The sequence below is a fragment of the Mytilus trossulus genome, chromosome 12 (assembly GCF_036588685.1).
Source record: "Mytilus trossulus isolate FHL-02 chromosome 12, PNRI_Mtr1.1.1.hap1, whole genome shotgun sequence".
Taxonomy (NCBI): Eukaryota; Metazoa; Mollusca; class Bivalvia; order Mytilida; family Mytilidae; genus Mytilus; species Mytilus trossulus.
This window is the reverse complement of record NC_086384.1, coordinates 11,514,053-11,539,486: the sequence shown is the minus strand read 5'-3', so window position 1 is coordinate 11,539,486 and position 25,434 is coordinate 11,514,053. Positions and strand designations below refer to the sequence as shown.

The following is a 25,434-nucleotide window of genomic DNA, read 5'->3' as shown; positions in this document are numbered from 1 at the left end:
TGGTAGTCTCTGATAAATGAATTAACAACGTTTGTTGACAGTGGAGAATTTTAGTTTAATATGCACATATAAAAATATGTAACATACAAATATGACAGACATTACAACTACTGAGCTTCATGTATCTAGGACTAAAATATCCATCAGTATACATCCAAATTAAAATGAACTTAGTGAAAACATGTCATTAACAGTCAGAGAAAACATGACCTTGCATAGTGCAATGCCAAACTACAGGCATCGAAAGATTGCAGAACCATGAGAATACTTATGTGTAATATTTAGTTTGGTTTAAATTCACTAATAATGATATACTAGTTATATATAAAAAGGAAGATGTGGTATGAGTGTCAATGAGACAACCCTCCACAACAGACAAAATGACCTTCAACAATTAGCAAATCCCATACCACATAGTCAGTTTAAAAGGCCTCGAAATCACAATAGTTAAACATTTCAAACGAGAAGACTAACGGCCTAATTTATGTAAAAAAAAAAAATGGAAAACAAAAATGTTATATACTTACAAACGACAACCCCTGAATTACAGGTTCCTGACTTGGGATAGTATTGTACATACAGAATGTGGCGGGGTTAAACATGTTAGCGAGATCCCGACCCACCAACCCCCTAACATGAGACAGTGTGTAACAGTACAACATAACAACTATAAAAATCAGTTGAAAATGCTTACTATGCGGTCTGGGCTTTGTTCATTGATGACGGCCGTACGGTGACCTATAGTTGTCTATTTCTGTGTCATTTGGTTCTCCTGTGGACAGTTGTCTCGTTGGCAATCACACCACATCTTCTTTTTATATTAATTCATCATTATTATAGTTTATGTATTACTATGACATAAAACAATATGTTTAATCAAAACATGGAATCAAATCCAATTATAAACAAAATCGTTCCCTCATTTTTTTAAATTTGTGTCACTCTAACATGACTGATGTATACCTGTTTAAATTACAGGTTAAAACCCAGCAATTGAAATTTGATTGACAGGGAAAATCCGTTAAAAGAACTTTCACAACTTATAATACAAAAAAAATACAGGTGTTATGCATCCAGGTAAGTGGTTATGTTTATTTTATATATATTAGAACAATATGAGATAACGAGATAATTAGTATATATTAATTAATAAGCTGGAACTGGAACATTGACGAGACCCGATAAGATTTATAATATGATTTAAAATTTGAAATTGGTTACTTTAAAAGTTTTAGTTAATACGATATGATACATATAAATATGAGAGATGTGGTATGAATGCCAATCAGACAATTATATAACAGACAAAATGACGAGTATATGTCCCAATCTCATAGATAGAATAATCATGAATGTTTTACATTTATGAAATAGTTTTAAAATAAACATTCGAGAAGTACGATTTATTTATAGTATATGTTCAATATCTACTGGAAATATTACAAGGAGTTTTGGATAGAAAACATTCATATGTGATGTTCAGACAACTTCCATTGTATCTATATAAATATATGTTGTGTAAAAACTGTCAGGTCCTTTTTATTGCATGAATTTCAAATCTAGTTTCATACTTTTCTTCATGGAACAACTTAGAACAAAATATGACGATTAAATTCAATGTAACAAAAGACATGAGAACATTTAGGAAATTAGATGCAATGGGCGGAATATATAAAGTCCGAAAAAAAATGACACCGAGGTTTTGACTGAAATTGAAATGTTTTGTTTTGATTCACACTTTACATGAAAGGTTATCTGTTTATGTCTCATTCTATTTTCTACAAAATAAATATACATATTTATCTTAGTCCATTTTTTAAAAGAATTAAAGTGTTTTCTGGTAATTGCAACTACTAATATAAATCATAGTAAAGCAATACTCATTTATAAGTCCAGTATCTTAATTTCTTATGTTAATAAAAAAAAAAGAGTAAAATACCAAAGAAATATTTTTTATTCTAACTTGGATCTGATTCTCAACTCACTTTAATTAAAACATTTACTCAACAAAGGTATCACAAGAAGACGACCATACAAAATGCAAAATAATTAAGCTTGACGTAAGGATAAAGATTATACTAATGGCAATTGTTATCGGATTTAAAAAAGAATATGTGGTATGATTGCCAATGAGACAACTGTCCACAATAGACCAAATTGACACAAAAATTAATTATAGGTCAATATACGGCCTTAAACAATGAACAAAGTCCATGCAGCCTAGTAAGATATAAAAGGCACAGAATTGAACTATAGTTCCCTTCTGTGTGTGTTGCATTGTTGTTTTTGGTTTTTTTCTTGCGCTTCAGTGTATCTGTCGTTTCGTTATTTCCTTCTAACTTGTAGTTGATGTGTTTACCTCAGGTTTGGTTTGTAACCCGGATTTGTTTTCTCTCAATCGATTTATGACTTTCGAATAGCGGTTTTTATCTAGGTATATGGTATCGATGCATCTCTGTAAATTTATTATATTCATGAAGTACAAACCAAGATGTCTATCATTGTAAACTTTACGTTAGGGACAGTTTGATATCACCCAGGAATAATATGAATGGGGTATATGCAATGGATTGATGGGCACACCCTGTCTCCTAACCTAACCCCAATCTGCATTTATATTCTAAGTAAAAGATCCAATATAAATATTGGCATAAAAAATAAAGCGACTCAATAATTATTTTAATGTTGCACTGAAAACGTATGTAAGCGGATAAATTATGTGTTTTACTGAAAAATAATGATAGGCTGAATAGAGATACATAAAGTGTATAAGTGTATATATTAGTGGCTATATTTATGTTGAATTATTATTGATCCTTTAGAGACTGCAGTAGTATGGATATATATACATTTTATTGACTAAACGTAACATTTTAATGTTAACGCATTATTGTTATTAGATCATGCAGATTGTATTAAAAAGTCCTTAGTGTACTTTCTTAAAGTTCAGTTGAATTAACGTCATCGCAGTACAACTAAGTTGTAATAAAACGTATATATAATTTTAATGTATTGCACAGTAAAGGTCTTATAATATAGGGTTATTGCATGAATATTGGGGAATATTGTCCCGAGTAGAATTTTATATTGCACGAGCTTGCGAGTGCAATATATGTTCTACGAGGGACAATATCCCCAATATCCATGCAATAACCCTTTTATTGTATAGCAATATAATATTTAAAAGTAAATTGGTTTAAACTAAGATTTTGTCGTTGATGACGTCATGAATTTTGAAGATTTATTGCGCTAGTGCAATATTGTAATTTATTGCACGCTAACTTTTGGTTACTTTCTGTGGGAAATATAATATTGCTATACAATAAAATATTATATTTCATAAGTGAATATAACAAAGACCGTCATAGTCTGTTTTTATTTTACATAAATCCCTATTTTATTGTATTAATTGTCAGTTTCAAACTTGCAACTAGGATGGTGTTTGCTCTAGCAAATTGAGCAAGAATGTAATTACATCATACGAATCTCTTGTCATTTAGACAATAGCGGCAAACAAATTACTTATGTTTTTTCAAACTCTTGGAAGTCTCCAGGTTACATCTCATTTTATTGCCGTTTTTTTCATTATTTGACCAGCTTGTTTAAAAACAATGATTATGTGATTATATTGGCAAAACATTTGTGATTGATATGTGATTACTTGGAAACCATGGGGAGCCTCAAAACTACAACTCCCAGAGGTATATCATTGTATTGTAGACTAACTAACAATTTTCTATTTTTATTAAATTCTGTATGATTTTGTGTCAGGTATCTGCTACTTAGATATAAAAAAAAATCAAGGGCTGTATATCATATAACATGTTTTTTTTTTGTAAAGGCAGTGAGTCATCTGAAACATTCTATAATCTCTGGATTATCAATATCCAATCCATTGAAAAACAACACCCAGATTTAAGTGCTTTGTCTATGATTCTTTCTTAAAAGTACAAACAAAATGAAAATCATAACTACTTAATAAATTTTATAATTGAGATAACGTTAACTTTGAAAAATAAAATAAAATAGGGAATACTGTCAAACACAATGACTGTTTCAAGTGCATGCTTATCAAGTTTTAACTGAAACTAACAACAACGGTAAATATAAGTTTTACGTTTCCTTTTGGAGAATCTTGGGTGTGGTTGTATTCTAACAAAAAACAATAATATTCGACGACTATGCTTATTCTATCAAATTTTATTTTAACGGCTCAATATTGTTGAAAAGAATGTATTAGCTCCTCGAAAATTGTCAGGATTTCAAGTCGTTTTTTATGTTCATCTGTATTTCAATTTGTCAATGGTCTTCTTAAAATCTCGAATTTCTCTTATTTGAATTAATACGACATATAATTGGAAAAGAGAGACAGAAGATAGCATCATAAGTAAAACACAAATTCATAACGACATGACAAAAAACAAAGACTAATCAAAAGACATGAGCCGTATCTAAAACTAAATATACGAAATAAAGACACGAACCCCACCAAATATTTGAAAAAAATGGAGAAATTATTGGAAGTACGATTGTATGATCAATGTGTCCATTTTAGAGGAAAAAATAACTTGAAAAGATACCAGAGGGACAGTCAATACCTTATACCACAACATAACAGGTGCTATTCGGTTAAGGTTGTATGTTTAGCTCGGATAACCGTTTCTTTTTTAGAATGTCAGAAAAAAAAGTAGAATCAGATGCAATTCAATTTTCGAGTCATTAATGATGGTCAATACTATTTTGGCTGCTTTTCCAGACAGATGTTTGTTTTATTAAAAAAAATGAATGTTCAAATATAACTATATTGAAAAAAACGAATGGAGAAAAAAACCCTGTATTTGTTATATTCACATCTGTTTACGAAAACAAACATCAAAAATGATATTTTAGTACACTGTCAATTATCATAGTTTCTACGAAAAATAAGAAATCAGAATTTATGTCAATCTTTCTGTTTCAAAGTGATTATGATACTTACATATTCATAAGACTTATACAAATGTCTGATATCAGGAATAGTTTACACGGCTTGTCGATTCAGATGTTAATATGTCAAACTTTGCATAAATTATCAAACGGGGTGTTTCCATTTTTTAACATTACTGGGTCGATACCTCTGCTAGTGGACTATTAGTCCCCAAGGGTATCATTAGCTCAGTAGCCAGTACTTCGATACTGTCACGATTCAACACACTTTATTAAAATTGTCTGATCATAAATTTTGAAATTATTGAGAAACTAAGGTTTCAACTCCCTCAGGCAAAGTTGGCTTTAGATACATTTGGCTATTTATTCTAGTTTTCTTTTACAAATAGCTTTTCAACGGTTTCGGTACTTATTCATCTTCAAATTATAAATATTTGACTTTGAGCGTTTCTGATGAAGGTAAATCCAGAAAAGCGCTTCGTATTCAGTATTTTTTGTGATTTTACTTTTTTCGGACGCAAATAATCTGTAAACGTGTTGTTTCCATTACATTTTTTTTTGGCAAAACTAGGGACAAAATAGACAGCTTTTCTATGTATAAGATTCTTTAAAATCTAGACATTTTGCAAATAATCCTACCAATACATATCACAATATATATGAACGTAAATGTGTGATATCAATGTCAATGAATCGTGATTCTTTAATAACATTCCGCAAGTTAGCTCGTTTGTGAATGCTTTTGAAAGCCAACGATTCAAAACGTTTTTGAACCGATTCAAGATTTCCTTGATAGATGTTTTGCTAGCAGCTATCAAAAAGGGGGTTCCGAATGGTGAAGTTGAAATCATCCATTCGTAAATTTTACAGATGCCATCACGAGTTGAATAACCGTTTCACAGATGATATCAGATATGTTCCTTATGTCGTAACTACAATCCCCTTCCCTTTTCACAAATGTAACTTACCGAATCAGACTATGCACCGGGTTTATAATATCATAAGCAACACGATGGGTGTCATATATTGTGAAAGATCTGTTTATCCGTCCGAAATACCTGAGATGATCCCAGTTTTTGGTGGGGTTCGTTTTGCTAAGGCTTTAGTTTTCTATGTTTTGTATTGCGTAATATTATTTGTCTGTTTATTCATTTTCTTTTTTAGCCATGGTAATGTCAGTTTCTGGTCGATCTATGAATTTGATTATCCTTCTGGTATCGTTCTCCCTCTTTCATACTAAATTTAAACGACAAATCGACCAACTTTGTTTTTAGGATTTTCAGTCTTGACAAAAGTGCAATTCTATAATGTTCATACTGAAAACGTATTGTTAAAAGCTACAAATGTTCCAAATAGAATTAATTGAATGAAATTTTCCTTCAAATACATACATCGAATAAGGCCATATGCAATTTATTTTTAAACTGTTAAGACATTTGTACCAGTATCAAACTGAGTGTAATATTCGTTAACATGATGTGTGACACTTAAAATAAATTGACATGTAAAGTTTCAAGCATTTACATGACATAACAAGTATGTGATTTATGGTTTCCTGGTTATAACAAAATACTTCCGTGTTGTGACTTTACAATGATAAGCACGTTAAACAGTAAATATGATAATTAAACCAGAATGCTTTACGTCTTTGACATAAAACACCTAGGGAAACTTTTCAATATGTTATATGCGCTTTGAAATCTAACATCCGAGAATTGGTAACGACTTATTACCAAATTGAATAATTATTTGTTTCTTCAAATTGTAAAATTTAAAGAAGATATCAAATATGTTCATGACAACTAGTGCATGTTCAGCTTCCACTCAAGTACATGAAATAACTGATGAATTGTAAATAACAATTTTACCGAATAGTGGTTTAGATGTCATTTACCATCTGACTGAGTTTTGTAGAAAAACACCCATAATTTAAAGGAATAGGTAATTATACATTTTGCACTGTTCATTTTGCTCTTTTTGGACTTTTTTTCGAAATATTTACCTTGTTGAAAATATCAACAATCGAAATACGCTCATAACAAGAACATAAATGACAAGTAATGAAATCTTAAACAGGGATCTTATTTTTTTTAGTGTTTTCGACAGCCATTCTGTATTCCTATATGAACCGTTAAAGAACTCTCCAATTGTTCACTTTCTATTTTTACTATAAAATAAACTCATCATAGATACCAGGAAAAAGTACTTTTCTATAGCGCCTAGAAACTGAGTTATATCACCAAGTTGATATGGAGAGCTTGTGACTTTTTTAAATTTCTTATTATGGGGTTGATATTGGTTTGCTGGTTAAAGTAAGGGACGACATCAAAAGTTCAATGAAGGATAAACAACTTAAATCATATGTTTGTTTTACTGACCCCCCCCCCCCCCCCTTTACCCCACTCTTAACTTAATTTGGGAAAAATTGATTGACCAATAAGGATATAGGTTAAATCGATGTCAATTTATACAAAACTTGCAGCATTTTACCCCCCACCCACAAACTATTTGAATTCAGTTTTTTGGCAAAAATATTAATATTAATAAGTTATATTCTTATAAATTGGTTCATTTAAATAAGAATTCACATTAAATATCTGCATAACTGCACCAACTTTTGCTACTTTGATAGAAAATCTGGACCTTTGGTTCTCTGTATTTTACAATCCAAGATGGAGGAAGACACCCATACCACCTTAAGTATCGTGCGAAGAAATTTGTAAAGTATTGATATTCTTTTCATCGTTATTTTTTCTTTACATTTTTGCAATAGTTTTGTCGTGGTATCTTCGTGTGGTGTTTTATTTTTTAGTTCATTGATATCGTGTACCTCTTTTGTGAGTATATTATCACTTACTTATAGAAAATTTTAAAATTCAAGTTTACCACGATTGTAGTTATCACATTGCAATGACACAATTTTCTTTTTTTTAAATCTAAATAGGGAAAGCACTGGATTCCTGTTAAAACCAAATAGCGTTTTTGAATTATGTATATATACTTGTAGAGGCACTAGGGAAAATAACAATATATGTCCGTAGGACAATATGCACCTCTCCTACATTTCCGTGCTTCGTAAATTATCTCTATAATTTGGCATATATATAAATATATATGAATGAAACAGTTAATTTCCAAATAATGATGTGATCGTAGTTTAATATTGATATGACCACGAAAAACTTTAAAAACAAATGTTTTACCTGTGACAAACATGCACTTCAACTTCATACGACATAGGTTATAGACTAACGTAGGCGGGGCATATCTATGTTTCCAGCCTAAAACATCTTTCAAATCTAGTCTTTCAAAACATTACGCTTTTAAATTGCAATATTGTGATAGTAGAGTTGTTTCCATTCAACAAATAATTATCAAAGTTTTGGTCTGAAGTCATAGAATGCAAATCTACTTAGACCTCTGGTCAAGTTTTGTTAAATTTCAGTTTTATTTTTCAAAGGCATCTGTTTTGGTAGATGACATTTAAAACAACCGATATAACAAACTAGTTTAATCTGTTATTTTTATAGAGAAAGAGTTCATGAAATATAATGTCATTATGTTCTAATGCTAATATATCACGTTCTTTTATGATTAACGTATATACAATGTACAGTCTTAAAACGGTTATAAGATAACTAGATACAAACCTTGTGATTATGGTTTATCACAAAGTTATTTCAGTACTATAGCGTGTGACATAATAAACTAACCCTCTGTTTACAATACATTTAAGACAGTAAATTCAGTTATCATCATGTTTTTTTTTATATATAAAACGTGTTACAACAACAAGTTCGTGAAATTTACATGAATAAGTTAAGTTACAACGCTTGATAAATTTAAATTACAGTAATAATCGTCAAATTGAAATATGAAAAAAGAAACACGAAAAGATTAACTTGTTAAAAATGTATAAACTAAAAATAACACAATCAGTATATAGTTTTTACATATGCATAAGCATTATTCATTGCATCATCGAAACTGAAATTCGACAAATCAAATTTTATTTATATCAAACGAAATTGTCAAATTAACACTATGGTAGTTCTAATTTGATAATATTGAATGAAACTAGGAATTAAAAAACTTATCATGATACGTTTGTTCTTGATATGCTTTTATTGAAAGTTTTAAATAAACTAGAGGCTCTAAAGAGCCTGTGTCGCTCACCTTGGTATATGTGAATATTAAACAAAAGGAGCAGATGGATTTATGACAAAATTGTGTTTTGGTGATGGTGATGTGTTTGTACATCTTACTTTACTGAACATTCTTGCTGCTTACAATTATCTCTATCTATAATGAACTTGGCCCAATGAAAAATGTTAAAAAATGACTATAAAGGACATTAACTCCTTAGGGGATTAATTGACCATTTCAGTCATGTTGACTTATTTGTAAATCTTACTTTGCTGAACATTGTTGCTGTTTACAGGTTATCTCTATCTATAATAGTATTCAAGATAAAAACCAAAAACAACAAAATTTCCTTAAAATTACCAATTTAGGGGCAGCAACCCAACAATGGGTTGTTCAATTCATCTGGTAAATTTATGGCCTGATAGATCTTGACCTGATAAACAATGTTACCCCATGTCAGATTTGCTCTAAATGCTTTGGTTTTTGAGTTATAAGCCAAAAACTGCATTTTACCCCTATGTTCTATTTTAAGCACAGGCGGCCATCTTGGTTGGATGGCCGGGTCATCGGACACATTTTTCAAACTAGATACCCCAATAATGACTGTGGCTAAGTTTGGATTAATTTGGCCCAATAGTTTCAGAGGAGAAGATTTTTGTAAAAGATTACTAAGATTTACGAAAAATGGTTAAAAATGGACTGTAAAGGGCAATAACTCCTAAAGGGGTCAACTGACCATTTTGGTCTTGTTGAATTATTTGTAAATCTTACTTTGCTGAACATTTTTGCGGTTTACAGTTTATCTCTATCTATAATGATATTCAAGATAATAACCCAAAAACAGCAAAATTTCCTTAACATTACCATTTCAGGGGCAGCAACCCAACAACCAGTTGTCCAATTCATCTGAAAATTTCAGGGCAGATAGATCTTGACCTGATTAACAATCGTACCCCTCGTCAGATTTGCTCTAAATGCTTTGGTGTTAGAGTTATAAGCCAAAAACTGCATTTTACCTATATGAATTATTTTTAGCCATTGCGGCCATCTTGGTTGGTTGGTCGGATCACCGGATAGATACCCTAATGATGATTGTGGCCAAGTTTGTTTCGATTTGGCCCAGTAGTTTCAGGGGAGAAGATTTTTGTAAAAGTTAACGACGACAGACGACGGACGACGACGGACGACGGACGCCATATGATGAGAAAAGCTCACTTGGCCCTTTGGGCCAGGTGAGCTAAAAAGCATTGTTATTCCTTAAACCTGGTTTAGCCATTAACTGGTAATGGTCTTCTCTGAATATATTTGGCAGAGAACAATCATAACACTATTTTTATTACAATTTAGTTGATTCGCGTACTTGGTTGTTAAGATGCTTTAAAGCATTTTTTGTAAGAATGCATGTTTGACTGTTATCACTGGTTGGGTGTCCTTCCATATTTGTGACTTTTAAAGGACATTTGTATTGTAAACATAATGTAAGAAAGAACGGGTATTGTTCAAACTACTCTGACTTGGGTGAGATTCAAAGATCGATATAAAATTGAAACAGTTAACTGTTGGTAAAGTCCGTAATTGAATACGTTTTTGGATGGTAGTTGACCTATTGAAGAAAGTCTCATCTATTCATATTCGAAAACTTCATTAAATGGTCATATGCATTCAATTGCACATTTACAGTAGTCATCGCTTTATTTGGTCAATTACTCATATTAATTGGTAAACCATTCAGTCAACCTCATTTGTTTGATATTCGAACTTTCCTTTTCTATGTTGTGACTGGTATTAAGAAAGAGTTACTAAAATATTTAATCGGATTCTATGATCTATCGCTTAAAGACTAAACATGGCAACGTAAAAGAATCACCATCTGTACCATAAAATCCCCTACTTAAATTAAATCCATGTCAATTTATTTTAAACATGTATGTAAGGATTTCAAACACAATTGATGATCTGCTTTGGTATGACAACAAACGAATGTTGACACAATCATTACTGTATAAAATATTGTATGTATTCAAACTTGTCTGATATCAAGCTGCTTAAATTACAGGTTAGAAGTGGAGTAATTGAATTTTGATTGGCAGTTGCAATCCGGTTAAAAGTTCTTTCTCATAACGGAAGATAGTAAAAGGTGTTATACATTCAGGTAAGTTTGCTATGTTAGTGTTTAATTCATTACAACATAATTAATTTGAATAATAAAGAAATAAATTTGTTTTTCTTGAACAAAGACGTGGATTATATACGTCAATGTAACAGCGATGTAACATAATGTAATGTAAACTTTTAATCGATATCAATGATATGTTATGTTAACATAAATAGGATTAATAGAATCGTAAAGGATATGCACTTTAAAATCCTGATTTGTTTACTTTGAAAGAAAATATTTGACTACCAGCGTATGGTAGCGGTTATTAGTTGATAAACAAGTTATTTGTTTACTCTTAAAATTCTTAACCCTTTTTTTAATTAAATAAATACAATTAACATTTTAGTTCGAGATAAAGGGGAATTGGCTGTGAAATTCATGTTCACCGATTTGACCTTTGTTTTGTTTAATAGATACAAAAACTAATATCTAAATTACAAAAAAAATATAGCTAGCCATTCATAATCTTATTATTCATCGAGAATTCATCCGTGAATTGCCGACAGTTATATAATCCGAAAAAATATAATATAAATATAGATATATAGCGATTCATTGTGACAGGTGTAAGTCGTATCGTTAGCAAAACTAAATGTGGACCAGGATCTCCTTTCCCTTCCGGAGCACCTGAGATCGACCCCCAGTGTTTGGTTGGATTCGTGTTGCTTAGTCTTTAGTTTTTTTATGTTGTGTCTTCTGTACTATTATTTGTCTATATGTGTCCTTTTATTTTTAGCCATTGCGTTGTTAGCTTATTTTCAATATATGAGTTTGACTATCCCTCTGGTATCTTACGTCCCTCTTTTATAACATAGTGAAAGTATAAAGCAACTACGGTTTTCTGACTCCTGACATTTTTGCAAGAAATGAAAGATACTGAACTCCAAGGAAAATTCAAAAAGGGAAAATCCTTAAAAAACTGATAAAAATAACGCTATCAAACAAAAAAAAGTAAAAGCATTTGGTAAGCAGATCATACTAACATAATAAGTAAACATGATAATTATTGAGATCCAGCAGTCAAAACTGTAAACATACATCACATTCATACACTACAACTGTCTAAAACAATCAAGCAAACATACAAACTGTACTAGCAAAGGCGCCAAAACAAAATTTTGGTTTGCAATGCTCCCCATGTGTAATTGTTTTTACCATTCAACTTTGATTAGTCTATTTTCATTGATGATTCCGATGATAACCTCAATTAAACTCACACTATTGTTAAAAAAAATACCATTACGTAACGTAAATATATATTTTCTCAATCGAATCTTTATAAAGAATCTAAAATTGGAACTAGCAGCAATTTCAGAGAAAATAAATGCATATCAATTACCGACTGAATTCCATCTTCTGAGTTCTTCACGTAAATTTGATTTCAAATTCGTATTGCACATTTAATTTGTATAGTTGTAAATTTCACGCGTTCAGGCTGTTTTGCGTTGCGACTTTTTTATTAATAATACTAGTAATTGATGATTCACAAATTCTGGATTTTATTAGTCAAGTTCGAATATTATTTGTTGGCCACGGGTTTCAAGAAAGGTAAAGAGTTTGAGCAAAACAGTAAAATATTTTCCAAAGTGAAACTCACTTTTTAGGAAGTTTCAATATTTTTTGTAAATAAATTTTAAATAAAATCTGTTTGTAAAGCAAACACACTATTTTTCTGTTTTGAAAATTGTTTTCAAATGGCAGCTTGATAATCTTATGTTTTACATTTTCCCATTTTAGTACATATACTACACTTGTCTACACATAATAATATTGAGAGAGAAAACACAATGTAGTTCAGTGGTTGTTGTTGGTTCATGTCGGTCATATGTATGTTTGGCAGTTAGACAGTTATTTTTTTTCAATTGCATTATTTTATATTTTTCATGTCTAGGCCTTTTAGTACCCACTATAAGATTAGGTTGGTCTCATTGTCTCCTGTTGTACGAGTGCATGCAATTGCTTACATCTATTTTATTTGAACGTTGGTGGATATATTTATTTGACAATCACACCACATCTCTATATTTATAAATATATATCAGTATGATAATCAGTATGATAATTTATTCTTATATAATTTCCATAATTTACTTATAAAGATAAAACGTTGAATGTTCAATGATTGTAAAGGGCGATTCAATAAAACAAAAAGCGTTTAAACACATAATTATTCGTAAAAGAAAAAATATACTGAAATTTGAAACTTCAAATGATGTTATCAACAATGAATTTATGATAATAAATTTACAGGTTGAGCAGGATCTGCTAACCATTCCGAAGCAACTTAGATCCTTTTAAAATTTTGGTGGGGTTCGTTCTATTCACTCTTTAGTTTCGTATGTTGTGTTTTTTTATATTTTTTATATTTTCTTTCTTTATCAATGGCGTTGTCTTTTTTTTCGACATATGAGTTCGAATGTCAATTGGATATTATTGCCCATCTTTTGGTTTTGTTTGAATACATGTGTATATATTGATCCATTGATTTAATCATTCAGTTTAGCTATAATATCTGTGTTTACGGATGAATTTATATTTAAAAGTTTCGAAAAGGGTTGGGTTTCACACGTTTTCATCAATAAATTCCAATTTAAAATTTAAATCTTAGGAAAGCAATTATTTGTAATATCACTGATATCAACATTTAATTATATATTTGAAAAATTAAATTGTTAATCTATAAACAAATATTATTGTAATTTCAGATATGATTCTTATATTCAGATGACATATTTTATTTCACACAACAGGTATTTGACGTAGAAAAGGTTTTAGAATGTGTAAAGACCTTTTGATACGAACATCTCAGGTATCGTACTCGTTCATACGTCATCTCTTAACTTCCCACATACAATATTTAATGAAGAAAATTGCTTTCCAATAATGTTTATATGTTATAACGTACATTGCAATCATCGCTGACGAATAACCATATAACAAATACGTAAGCGGTAAGGTTTCAGGTTGAGCATTTGCTAAGATAAAATCATCATTCAGCAAAAATATATAAGGTCTTAAACAAAATTAAACAGAGGTAGTTAAGCGATGCTCATTTTTCATCAATTAATTAAAACATACAAATTAAGGTACCAAACAAAAATTTAAATCTAAAAATATTAATTGATATCAATCTGACTGTATATGTCTAATATGATCATTGCATTGTCACGTACTGCTTCATTCTCATCTTTACTTTTGAATTGGTTACATCTATCTCGTTGAAGTTACACCCACCTTGTCGAGGTAACATCCATATTGTCGAGGTAACAAACTTTGTCGAGGTAACATCCACCTTGTCGAGGTAACACCCACATCATCGAGGTAGCATCAACCTTGTCGAGGTTACATCCACCTTGTTGAGGTTACATCCACCTTGTAGAGGTAACATTCACCTTGTCGAGGTAACATCCACCTTATCGAGGTAACAGACACCTTGTCGAGGTAACATCCACCTTGTCGAGGTAACACCCAAATCATCGAGGTAGCATCCACCTTGTCGAGGTTACATCCACCTTTTCGAAGCTACATCCACCTTGTCGAGGTAACAACCACCTTGTCGAGGTAACACCCACATCATCGAGGTAGCATCCACCTTGTCGAGGTAGCATCAACCTTGTCGAGGTAACATTCAGCTTGCCCGTTGTTACATTCACCTTGTCGAGGTAACACCCACCTTGTCGAGGTAACACCAACCTTGTCGAGGTAACACCCACCTTGTCGAGGTAAGACCCACATCATCGAGGTAGCATCCACCTTGTCGAGGTAGCATCAACCTTGTCGAGGTAACATTCACCTTGCCCGTTGTTACATTAACCTTGTCGAGGTAACATTCACCTTGTCGAGGTAACACCAACCTTGTCGAGGTAACACCCACATCATCGAGGTAGCATCAACCTTGTCGAAGTTACATTAACCTTGTCGAGGTTACATCCACCTTGTAGAGGTAACATTCACCTTGTAGAGGTAACATTCACCTTGTCGAGGTAACAACCACCTTATCGAGGTAACAGACACCTTGTCGAGGTAACATCCACCTTGTCGAGGTAACATTCACCTTGTCGAGGTTACATTCACCTTGTCGAGATAACATCCACCTTGTCGAGGTAACATTCACCTTGTCGAGGTAACATTCACCTTTTCGAGGTTACATTCACCTTGTCGAGGTTACATCCACCTTGTAGAGGTTACATTCACCTTGTCGAGGTAACATCCACCTTTTCGAGGTAACATCCACCTTGTCGAGGTAACATTCACCTTGTCGAGGTTACATCCACCTTGTAGAGGTTACATTCACCTTGTCGAGATAACATCCACCTTTTCGAGGTAACATCCACCTTGTCGAGGTAACATTCCCCTTGTCGAGGTTACATCCACCTTGTATAGGTTACATTCACCTTGTCGAGGTAACTTCCACCTTATCGAGGTGACAGACACCTTGTCGAGGTAACATTCACCTTGTCGAGGTTACATCCACCTTGTCGAGGTTATATCAACCTTGTCGAGGTAACATCCACCTTGTCGAGGTAACATCCACCTTGTCGAGGTAACAACCACCTTGTCGAGTTAACATCCACCTTGTAGAGGTTACATTCACCTTGTTGAGGAAACATCCACCTTGTCGAGGTTAAGTCCAACTTGTCGAGGTAACATCCACCTTGTCGAGGTTAAGTCCAACTTGTCGAGGTAACATCTACCTTATCGAGGTTACGTCCAACTTGTCGAGGAAACATCCACCTTGTCGAGGTTAAGTCCAACTTGTCGAGGTAACATCCATCTTGTCGAGGTTACATCCACCTTGTCAAGGTAACATCCACCTTGTCAAGGTTACATCCACCTTGTCAAGGTTACATCCACCTTGTCGAGGTTACATCCACCTTGTCTAGATAACACCCACCATGTTGAGGTAACATTCACCTTGTCGAGGTAGCATCCACCTTGTCGAGGTAACATCCACCTTGTCGAGGTAACATCCATATTGTCGAGGTAGCATCCACCTTGTCGAGAAGATACTATACATTTTTTTTTAGTTCATATTAATAACATTCTATTATGTATAGGTTTTATATTTTTAAAAAAAGATGCCAATAAGATAACTCTCCACAAAATAGATATAAGAAGATGTGGTATGAGTGCCAATGTGACAACTCTCCATGGAAATAACAATTTATAAAAGTAAACCATCATAGATTGAGATACGGTCTTCAGCACGGAGCCTTGGCTCGCACCGAACAGCAAGCTATAAAGGGCACCAAAAAATAGTAACGTAAAATCATTCAAACGGGAATGTTTATCTTTTTTTCTAAAATTCAAAAGATGTATCATTAACTGTTTATGTATAGTTTTCGTGGTGTAAGATTTGTTAAATTTAATTAACATTAAACAATAGGTTAACAGACACAAGATCAATTACGTATTTATGTACCATTGAATTGCAGGTTTGATTAATTTATTACCCGGGCAGCTTTAATGTCCTTTTTGTTAACTTACATGAAAATACTTTATTACCAAGTGGATTGGTGAATACTTGATTAATAGAAAAAAAAATGTCAGTAATGTTTATATTATACAGACAACTATTTTACACCAATCTGAAATGACTACTTCAAAGGGTTAACTGTAACCATTAAGACTTTGTTGACAGTTATCCATGAAAGTGACAAATGATTATAGATATATTCCATTTGACCCAGTCTGTCTTTTCTTCAATGTTTTTAATTAGCACGACAGATGAGATTAGATTAACATCAAGTAGCTTTCCTTGCTGACCTTTCTATGATGCAAAAACAATAGTTAAATGTGTTATAATAAACACATCCCCTGGAGACAGTGTGTTATAATTAACGCATCCCCTGGATAAATATATATTTCGTATTTTTAGAAGTCACTTTTTTTATTTTTTACACAATCTATGATAATAACATTAAATCAGTCTGTTTTTAAACACAAAGTGGATAGTAGGGTAGGCTATTGTAAGACTTACATAACGTAATGTAAATTCCAGATAGCAATGCACAATAATTTAGGAAAGAACATTTAGATTGACCCTCCTGGTCTTTTAATCCTCCTGCCTTTTTGGCAAATTCAGGTAAATCATTTTATTTTTAAATTAATTACTGTTATTTATACCATATGTCCATATAATTAGTAGTAAACGATACTATTTCCGAACTTGATTTCGACTGGTCGTATTATCACCTATTTGTTTCTATGTATCTGTATGGAATTAGAATATAAAAATAATATTTAATATGGTTGCAAATAAGGAAAATATTAACCATAACTCTAAACGACAACAGTTTAAACCACATAAACACAACCAGAGAGAGGTCACAATAAACAAAGTCAACAAAGTTTTTTTTAAAAGCCCTGGTATTGTGAATATTGTGAATTTATTCAACACTCGAATTTAAGCATCAGTAATTTTATCGATGTTCAAAACTAAAAAAATCAATTTAGAAGATACAACCAAAGCAACAAAAAAAAAAACCTGAAGGAATCAAATGAATTCCAAAAGGGGCGATACTAGTTGTGTCGACAGGTTATGAATCTTATGACATGCATGCATTCTCCGCCATGTAAATAAACGCATCATATATACCAGGACTAAATTTAGTGTATACGCCAGACGCGCGTTTCGTCTACAAAAGACTTATCAGTGACGCTTGAATCAAAAAAGTTAAAAAGGCCAAATAAAGTACGAAGTTGAAGAGCATTGAGGACCAAAATTCCGAAAAGTTTTGCCAAATACAGCTAAGGTAATCTATGCCTGAGGTAGAAAAGCCTAAGTAAATCATTACTGAGTCAAAAAATCACAGTCGGGATTCGGGAATATGACATAATCGGTATAATTATAGATTTGACCCATTATTCTGGTATTACTGAAAAGATTTTAGGACGTGAAAACATATCGCTATTGTGTTAAGAGGACAAGTCAACACATTCGCAATGGTGACAGGAAAAAACTAATGAAGTGTTGGTTCTTTGTGAACATGCACTTGTTCTGCTTAACAGACACTATAAAAAAGAAGATGTGGTATGATTGCCAATGAGACAACTATCCCCAAAAGACCAAAAATGACACAGACATTAACAACTGTAGGTCACCGTACGGCCTTCAACAATGAGCAAAGCTCATACCGCATAGTCAGCTATAAAAGGCCCCGATAAGACAATGTAAAACAATTCAAACGAGAAAACTAACGGCCTTATCTATGTAAAAAAATTAACGAAAACAAATATGTAACACATAAACAAACGACAACCACTGAATTACAGGCTCCTGATTTGGGACAGGCACATACATAAATAATGTTGCGGGGTTAGACATGTTAGCGGGATCCCAACCCTCCCCTAACCTGGGACAGTGGTATAACAGTACAACATAAGAAAGAATTATAAAAATCAGTTGAAAAAGGCTTAACTCATCAGATGGATAAAAATACAAATGGACGTGGCCGGGTACTACGTTTGTTATAAACAATGTCATCATATTTTCCCTTGTTTGAATAAATATTCTATACACACAGAGAGTTTATTACTGCTGAAAAAAAGAAATTAGACAATTGGAAAAATAGCTAAATCAGATGTCATTTTAATGATGTCGAAATCGCTGTTAAGGACAAACGTTTTATAGTGTGTTTAATTATAAACTATTCTGGATTAGAATGAACTCAGTCATATAATTGAAATCATAAAATTTTACGAACGAACATACCCTATAGTACCATTTGTACATCAAGTTTGATTTTAAAACGACGGACTTTACAGTATTCTGTTCGGTACGAGTGAAGGCTCTGGTTGAAGGCCGTACTTTGACTTATAATGGTTTACTTTTACAAATTGTAACTTGGATGGACATTTTTCTTATTGATACTGACAAACCACATCTTCTAATATATAATTAATACAAGTTTGGGTTTTTAAAACACTGGTTTTTTTTAGATTTGTATTTGAAGAAAAAGCGCAGTTAAATGGCAGTTTGGCTTGCATCATGTTGATATTCAAATTAAAAAGGCACATCGTTCCAATGTTCTTTGTCATTGCACATATTTTTTCTGTCTAAGAGCAATAACTCTAATAAATCTTGTTGTTCGTTTAAACATTCTCATACATTACCTGTACATACAAGAAATAAAGGCAACGTATTGATAAAAATGCAATTTTTAATATCCTTTATACTTTTAAAGGACATAATTCCGGTAAAAACAGTTGATACGCTCTGGTTTCCGAATTTCTGATATTAATCACCATTAACTGTAAAATGCATTGTGTCTGCCTATTTTACTTTTTATTTGCATAGTTAGAACAAGGAGGTTATATTATATAATATGATATAACCTCCTTGGTTAGAACGAGAAGACAATGTTTATCGTTTAACTGGACTAAAAATCAGAAGTTTGTAAAGAACATAGATTATAGTAAATATGGGAAAAGTATTTTTAAATGTGGGGTTCGTGTTGCTTAGTCTTTAGTTTTCTATGTTGTGTCTTGTGTACTATTATATATATTTGTCTGTTTATCTTTTTCTTTTTTTAGCCAATGACATGTCAATTTATTTCGATCTACGAGTTTGACTGTCCCCTTGGTATCTTTCGCCCCTCTTTTGTCTCACTCAAGGAATAAAAATTTCAAATTTTCAAATTGGAATATAAATTTAATTCAAAAGTGTCGATATCATATACATGCATGTGTACTTAGAATAAAAAATAAATAAACATATTTTATGAACTCAAAATGAACCTTTTTTTTGTTGAAGTCGTTTAGATACAAACTTTTGTTTAATTTACATTTCTTCTACCTGCATAAATATTTAGTTTTGGTTAAAGATGTACTGCTAAAATATGTTATACATGTTATATACATGTTTAAAATAAATAATCAAAAATTTCAAACAATGAACATCTTCTTCAGGCCTTAAATAACTTTGTGATCTTATCAGAAATAAGACATTAAATTGTTAGAACCTTAGGGTACACACTTGTCTGTGATTCAACGAATATAAATAAGGACTGAAGGACATTTCTTTAGTTTTAAGTGGCTCTGCTGTGTTAATACATTTTATGTAAATTTGGTCCTTATTCACAAATGAGCAGGGAAATTCCTCTGTTTCCATGTATTTAAAACAGTAAGTAAAATGTTAGCATTAGCAAAAATACGATTGATTTACATAATATAATAACAGGTAAAATACCGGTAGTCATTTTATTATTGAGACATGTCATTTTCGGTCTACCTGTTTTTTTCATTAATTCGTCACAGTATTTATTTATCTTATAATTATAAGTAAACCCAAGTCCTTCATCCATAATAAACAAGATAAAATTAAAAGTGTAATGTGCGTATTTAAAAAGTTATATACCACTCCTTCAGGCCACACGATTCAATATTAGTATTGACGAATGGGTTTACGTGTGATATGTAATGATTCTGTAATGTAGCCTACGTATTAATGTGTATTTCTTAATATCGTCATAAATGTCAATCAAAGTTTTCTGAACATGTTTTAACATCTGGGAAAATATATCAAGCATGCACACAATATCTGTAAAATAACTGTAGTAATGTATTAAAACGAAGAAACTTTTCCGTCAAATTACATCTTTTAAGAGTGTTTTGCATGACAAGTATTTCCGTTTAAAGTTACAATAATTTATTGAGACTATTTTGGGATTAAGAAGGAAACAAGTTCATGAGGTACAGTTTTGTTTTTGTACTTTTAAAACTCTCGAGTGTTTTCTCTTTAACAGTGCAACTTTAAAACAAAACCAGTTAAATTAAATCATCTAATAATCTATGTTCTCCGCTATTAATTCTTTATATTGCTTTTTTTATATTTCATGTCGATTTGATATTCTTCATATTTTACTTCTATTTTGAAACAACATCAATGTAAGTGTCGTTAATTTTGAAGGACCACTGCATAAGTCTTAAAAGATCTTAAAGATAATATTTTACCCCAAGGACACGGGAAATAGACAAACATACTAGAGCAGTCCTGTGTCATTCAACCGTCAATTGTTCTCGTGTGAATTGTCTCGAGAAAATTCCCCATAAGTATCCTGTATTTTTATGGAGATATAGAGTTGATTATACGGTACGGTATCATTGTTGAATACCATAAGGTTGCCATAACTGCTTTACATCCACTACATTTGAACTATTTTAAAGGTGGATATTGGTCTCATTTACCATCATCCCAAATTTAACTGAGGCTGCAACGATCTCATTTTCTCGTGGGGGTGGGGGTAAGTGCCGCTGTAGATTTTTTTCTCGGACAAACTTTTTTTTTCGCCTGTGTTTTTTGGCGACAAGTTGAAAATAATTGTTTTCTTACAATTTTAGCATTACATATAGTGGCAAAAACAAAATTATTTTTTTCTCAAAAAACTGGAACCAAACTTTTTTTTCAAAAGAAGTCCATAGTCCCACACCCTCCCCCCACAGAAAATCAAATGGTTGCTACCTAAAATTTGTATGTCTATAAACTATAATGTTATTTATGTGTTAATTTGGATGTTTATTTTGTTTATATATTGTTTAAGTATGTGTTTTCTATGTCGGTCTATTGTAACTAGTAATTTGGATGTTTGTTTTGGCTGTTAAGTGTTATTTAGGTATTAACTATGTGTATATTGTATTAATGTGTGTGTTTACGTTGAATGTCAGCGTGTTTATATGTGCGTTTACTTTCCATATCTATAGTGTTAATTTGTGTTTACTTTGTATAGTGTTATGTTGGTGTTTACTCTGAGTATCGTGTGTTACTTTGTGGTGTTATTTTGTCTGGCTTGTGCTATATTTGTGTGTTTACTTGTTTTGTCTAGTGCTACATCTATGTACTCTGTCTGTCCATGTAGAGTGTATTTGTTAGTTAACTTTGTTTCTTTAGTGCTATAGCAGTGTGTTTACTCAGTCTGTCTAGTGTGAAGTTGTGTGTTTACTTTGTTTCTTTAGTGCTATATATGTGTTTACTCTGTCTAGTGTGAAGTTGTGTGTTCACTCTGTCTCTTTAGTGCTATATTTGTGTGTTTACTCAGTCTGTCTAGTGTAAAATTGTGAGTTTACTTGTCTCTTTAGTGCTATATTTGGGTGTTTATTCAGTCTGTCTAGTGTGAATTTGTGAGTTTACTTTGTCTCTTTAATGCTATATTTGGATGTACATGTAAACTCTGTCTGTCTAGTGTGAAGGCGTAAAGCAACCAACAATCAATCAATCAATTAATCAGTCCGTCTAGTGTGAAGTGTTGTGCTTTCTTTGTCTCTTTAGTGCTATATCTTTGTGTTTACTCTGTCTAGTGTGAAGTGTTGTGCTTACTTTGTCTCTTTAGTGCTATATCTTTGTGTTTACTCAGTCTGTTTAGTGTGAAGTTGTGTGTTTCCTTTGTCTCTTTAGTGCTATATTTAGGTGTTTACTCTGTCTGTCTAGTGTGAAGTTGGGTGTTTACTTTGTCTATTTTGTGCTATATTTGGGTGTTAGCTTTGCCATTTTTGCGTGTTTGAATATTGGTGTTGGATTTTATTTTGAGGGTAAGTGCCTACACAAATTTACAAGGTGTGTTTTGCACACCTGGACGGTCCCGAGACTTAGCCTATACTATAACTCTCTTTATCCACTAGATCAAGATCTGCCTGGATCATCAGCCACTTTATCAGCCAACTGTAATGTTAGGTTGTTCGAGTATTGAACATGAAAGCGGACACTTTTGTCACTCCTTTTTTTCTAGTTTATAATATATTGAAAATATTGATAACTGTAACATAGAGTTATGCTTTTATATGATTCCTTTTTTCAACAATTTCCTGCGTTTTGAAAATGTGTATATTTTTGTTTAAACGAGTTTATGTATTCATAGGTATGAGACTTGCCATTAGAATAACTGCCCTCGGTTTTAAAATTGAATTACTTAATTTTCTTTGATACATCGTTTTGACATTTTTTTTATTTTATTTTTCAGCGAACGATGAACAAAGAAAGTAAACATCGAACCATAGGTATTATTGGTACCGGAAATTTTGCACAAGCATTTGCATGTCGTCTTCTACAGTCCGGATATGACGTCATTCTTGGCAGTAGAAAGCCAACAGAACGCATGGTTTCTAATACACATGACTGTTGGTGCAATATTAGTATAACAACAGTTGATGAATGTATCAAAAATTCAAATACGATAGTTGTAGCAATTCACAACAAACACTGGAGAGATACGCTGTCTCCGTTTGTAGAGCTGTTAAAAGACAAAATAATAATTGATGTGTCAAACAAAAAATGTCTCACTAAGGGTCCTTCTAATGCGGAACAACTTCAGAAATTACTTTCGCACTCTTTAGTTGTTAAAGCTTTCAATGTAGTTTCAGCATACGACATGGAAAGTCAAACTTCCGGCGGAAGTCATAATGTATACATTGCAAGTGATAACTTTGTTGCAAGGAATACAGTTGCTGATTTATCACGAGATTTAGGATTTACACCGAAAGATTATGGTGTTTTGTGGAATGCAAGAAAAATCGAAAAAAAGCCATTACAATTATTTCCTGAATGGAAATTTCCAATTGGCTTTACATTTCTAGTATTTATTATATGGTATCTTTATGCCATATTTATTTATTTTGTTGAAAAAACCAGCTACAGCTGGGAACAAATATTTGTGAAAGTAACAAACAAACCATTGTGTATGACAGCCTTTACAATCCTGGCTTGTACTTATTTACCCAGCTCTATAGCGGCAATATTTCAGATATATAATGGATCAAAACATGTCAGATTTCCAGGTTGGTTGGATACGTGGCTTCGTACGCGAAAACAACTAGGCCTTATCGCATTCACACTAGCTTTTGTGCACGTTATTATGTCCGTGCTTATCATGAGCCCAACATATTTGAAGTCTTGGTATCATGAAACGGAAATAGTTGTTCCGAAAAATATCACAAGTGATCTTCATTTCCCGATAAGGACTTGGATGACGTGGAAAGGAGAAGCCGCTTGTTTAGCTGGAATTATCGCTTTTCTTGGACTTTGTATCTTAGCCGTAACATCCATTAAATCCGTAGGCGATCAGTTGAATTGGAGAGAATGGAGATGCATTCAATCCAAACTAGGCCATGGTGTACTTTTATTGTCGCTTTGTCATGTGGTAGTCATGGGATCTCCATACTGGATAAAAGCCGGTCCACTTAAAACTTTTCGCTCAATAACATTTCTCAGTTCAGTTTTACCTATGATAACATTATTTCTTAAGTTGTGTTTTAGTTTGCCTTTTATAAGTGGTTATGTGAAAAGAATACGACATGGATGGGAACGAACAAGTAAAAGATGTAAAGCTAAATGTTCTGGATTTCAAGGAACAATACTGGATACTAAATACAAACCGATCGTAAACGGAAAGAGAGAACTAAGTGGTTTTCGAACTTTCGAAGCTTCTTTGGAAGACACTGATATCGACAATTGCCAATGTAATGGAGCAACCAATTTGGTTTGAAGCCGAAAATAAATGTATATATATATAAGACAGTTATCACATCGCACATCATCTCTGCTAACTTAATATTGTAAATATCATTCTTTAAATTATCTATTTAATTGAATAATTGGACCCTGCGTCCGATGTGTTCTTTTTGTGTCGAAAGGTTTTCGATTCTATGTCGATTGTCCTTTGTACATCTGTATTTATTTAAATTTAAAATATATTTGTATATCAGATGTATCGGTTTTATTATTCTAATTGAAAAATCTTTGCATCTATAGCTAAATGAATAAATAGTAATATATCGGAAGCATCCAAACTAGCTCATATAAAAAAGAAGATGCGGTATGATTGCCAATGAAACAACACTTCACAATTATAGTCATCGTACGGTCTTCAACAATGAGCGATGCCCATACCACATAGTCAGCTACAAAAGGCCCTGAAATGACCAACATACAACAATCCAATCGAGAAAACTAAGGCGCTCATTTATGTTAAATAAAAATGAACGAAAAACAAATATGTAACACACCAACAAACGACAAACCACTGAATGGGGAGGGGGATGGGGAACTGAATTACAGGCTCTTGACTTGGGACAGGCACATACATACAGAATGTGGCGAGGTTAAACATGTTACCGGGATCCCAACTCTCTCCTTATCTGGGACAGTGGCGTAACATTACTTATTTCGAACTTGAAATTATATAATGAGGTAATACCACTGAGCCCATGAACGG

General features: G+C 32.4%; 1 protein-coding gene across 5 annotated transcripts; it reads left to right on the top strand.

Annotated features, from left to right (window-relative positions):
* Positions 1–986: 986 nt before the first annotated feature.
* On the top strand, positions 987–24,924 carry LOC134692674 (metalloreductase STEAP4-like). Of its 5 annotated transcripts, XM_063553143.1 has the most exons (3): positions 987–1,077; positions 11,129–11,224; positions 23,185–24,924. In XM_063553143.1, the coding sequence occupies exon 3, from the start codon at positions 23,191–23,193 to the stop codon at positions 24,703–24,705; it is 1,515 nt and encodes a 504-aa protein (XP_063409213.1). In that variant the 5' UTR covers positions 987–1,077; positions 11,129–11,224; positions 23,185–23,190; the 3' UTR covers positions 24,706–24,924. The 5 variants fall into 5 exon arrangements, with proteins under 5 accessions (XP_063409213.1, XP_063409215.1, XP_063409214.1 ...); XM_063553145.1 differs by lacking the exons at positions 987–1,077; positions 11,129–11,224 and adding an exon at positions 20,235–20,354; XM_063553144.1 differs by lacking the exons at positions 987–1,077; positions 11,129–11,224 and adding an exon at positions 20,303–20,365.
* The last annotated feature ends 510 nt before the right edge of the window (positions 24,925–25,434 follow it).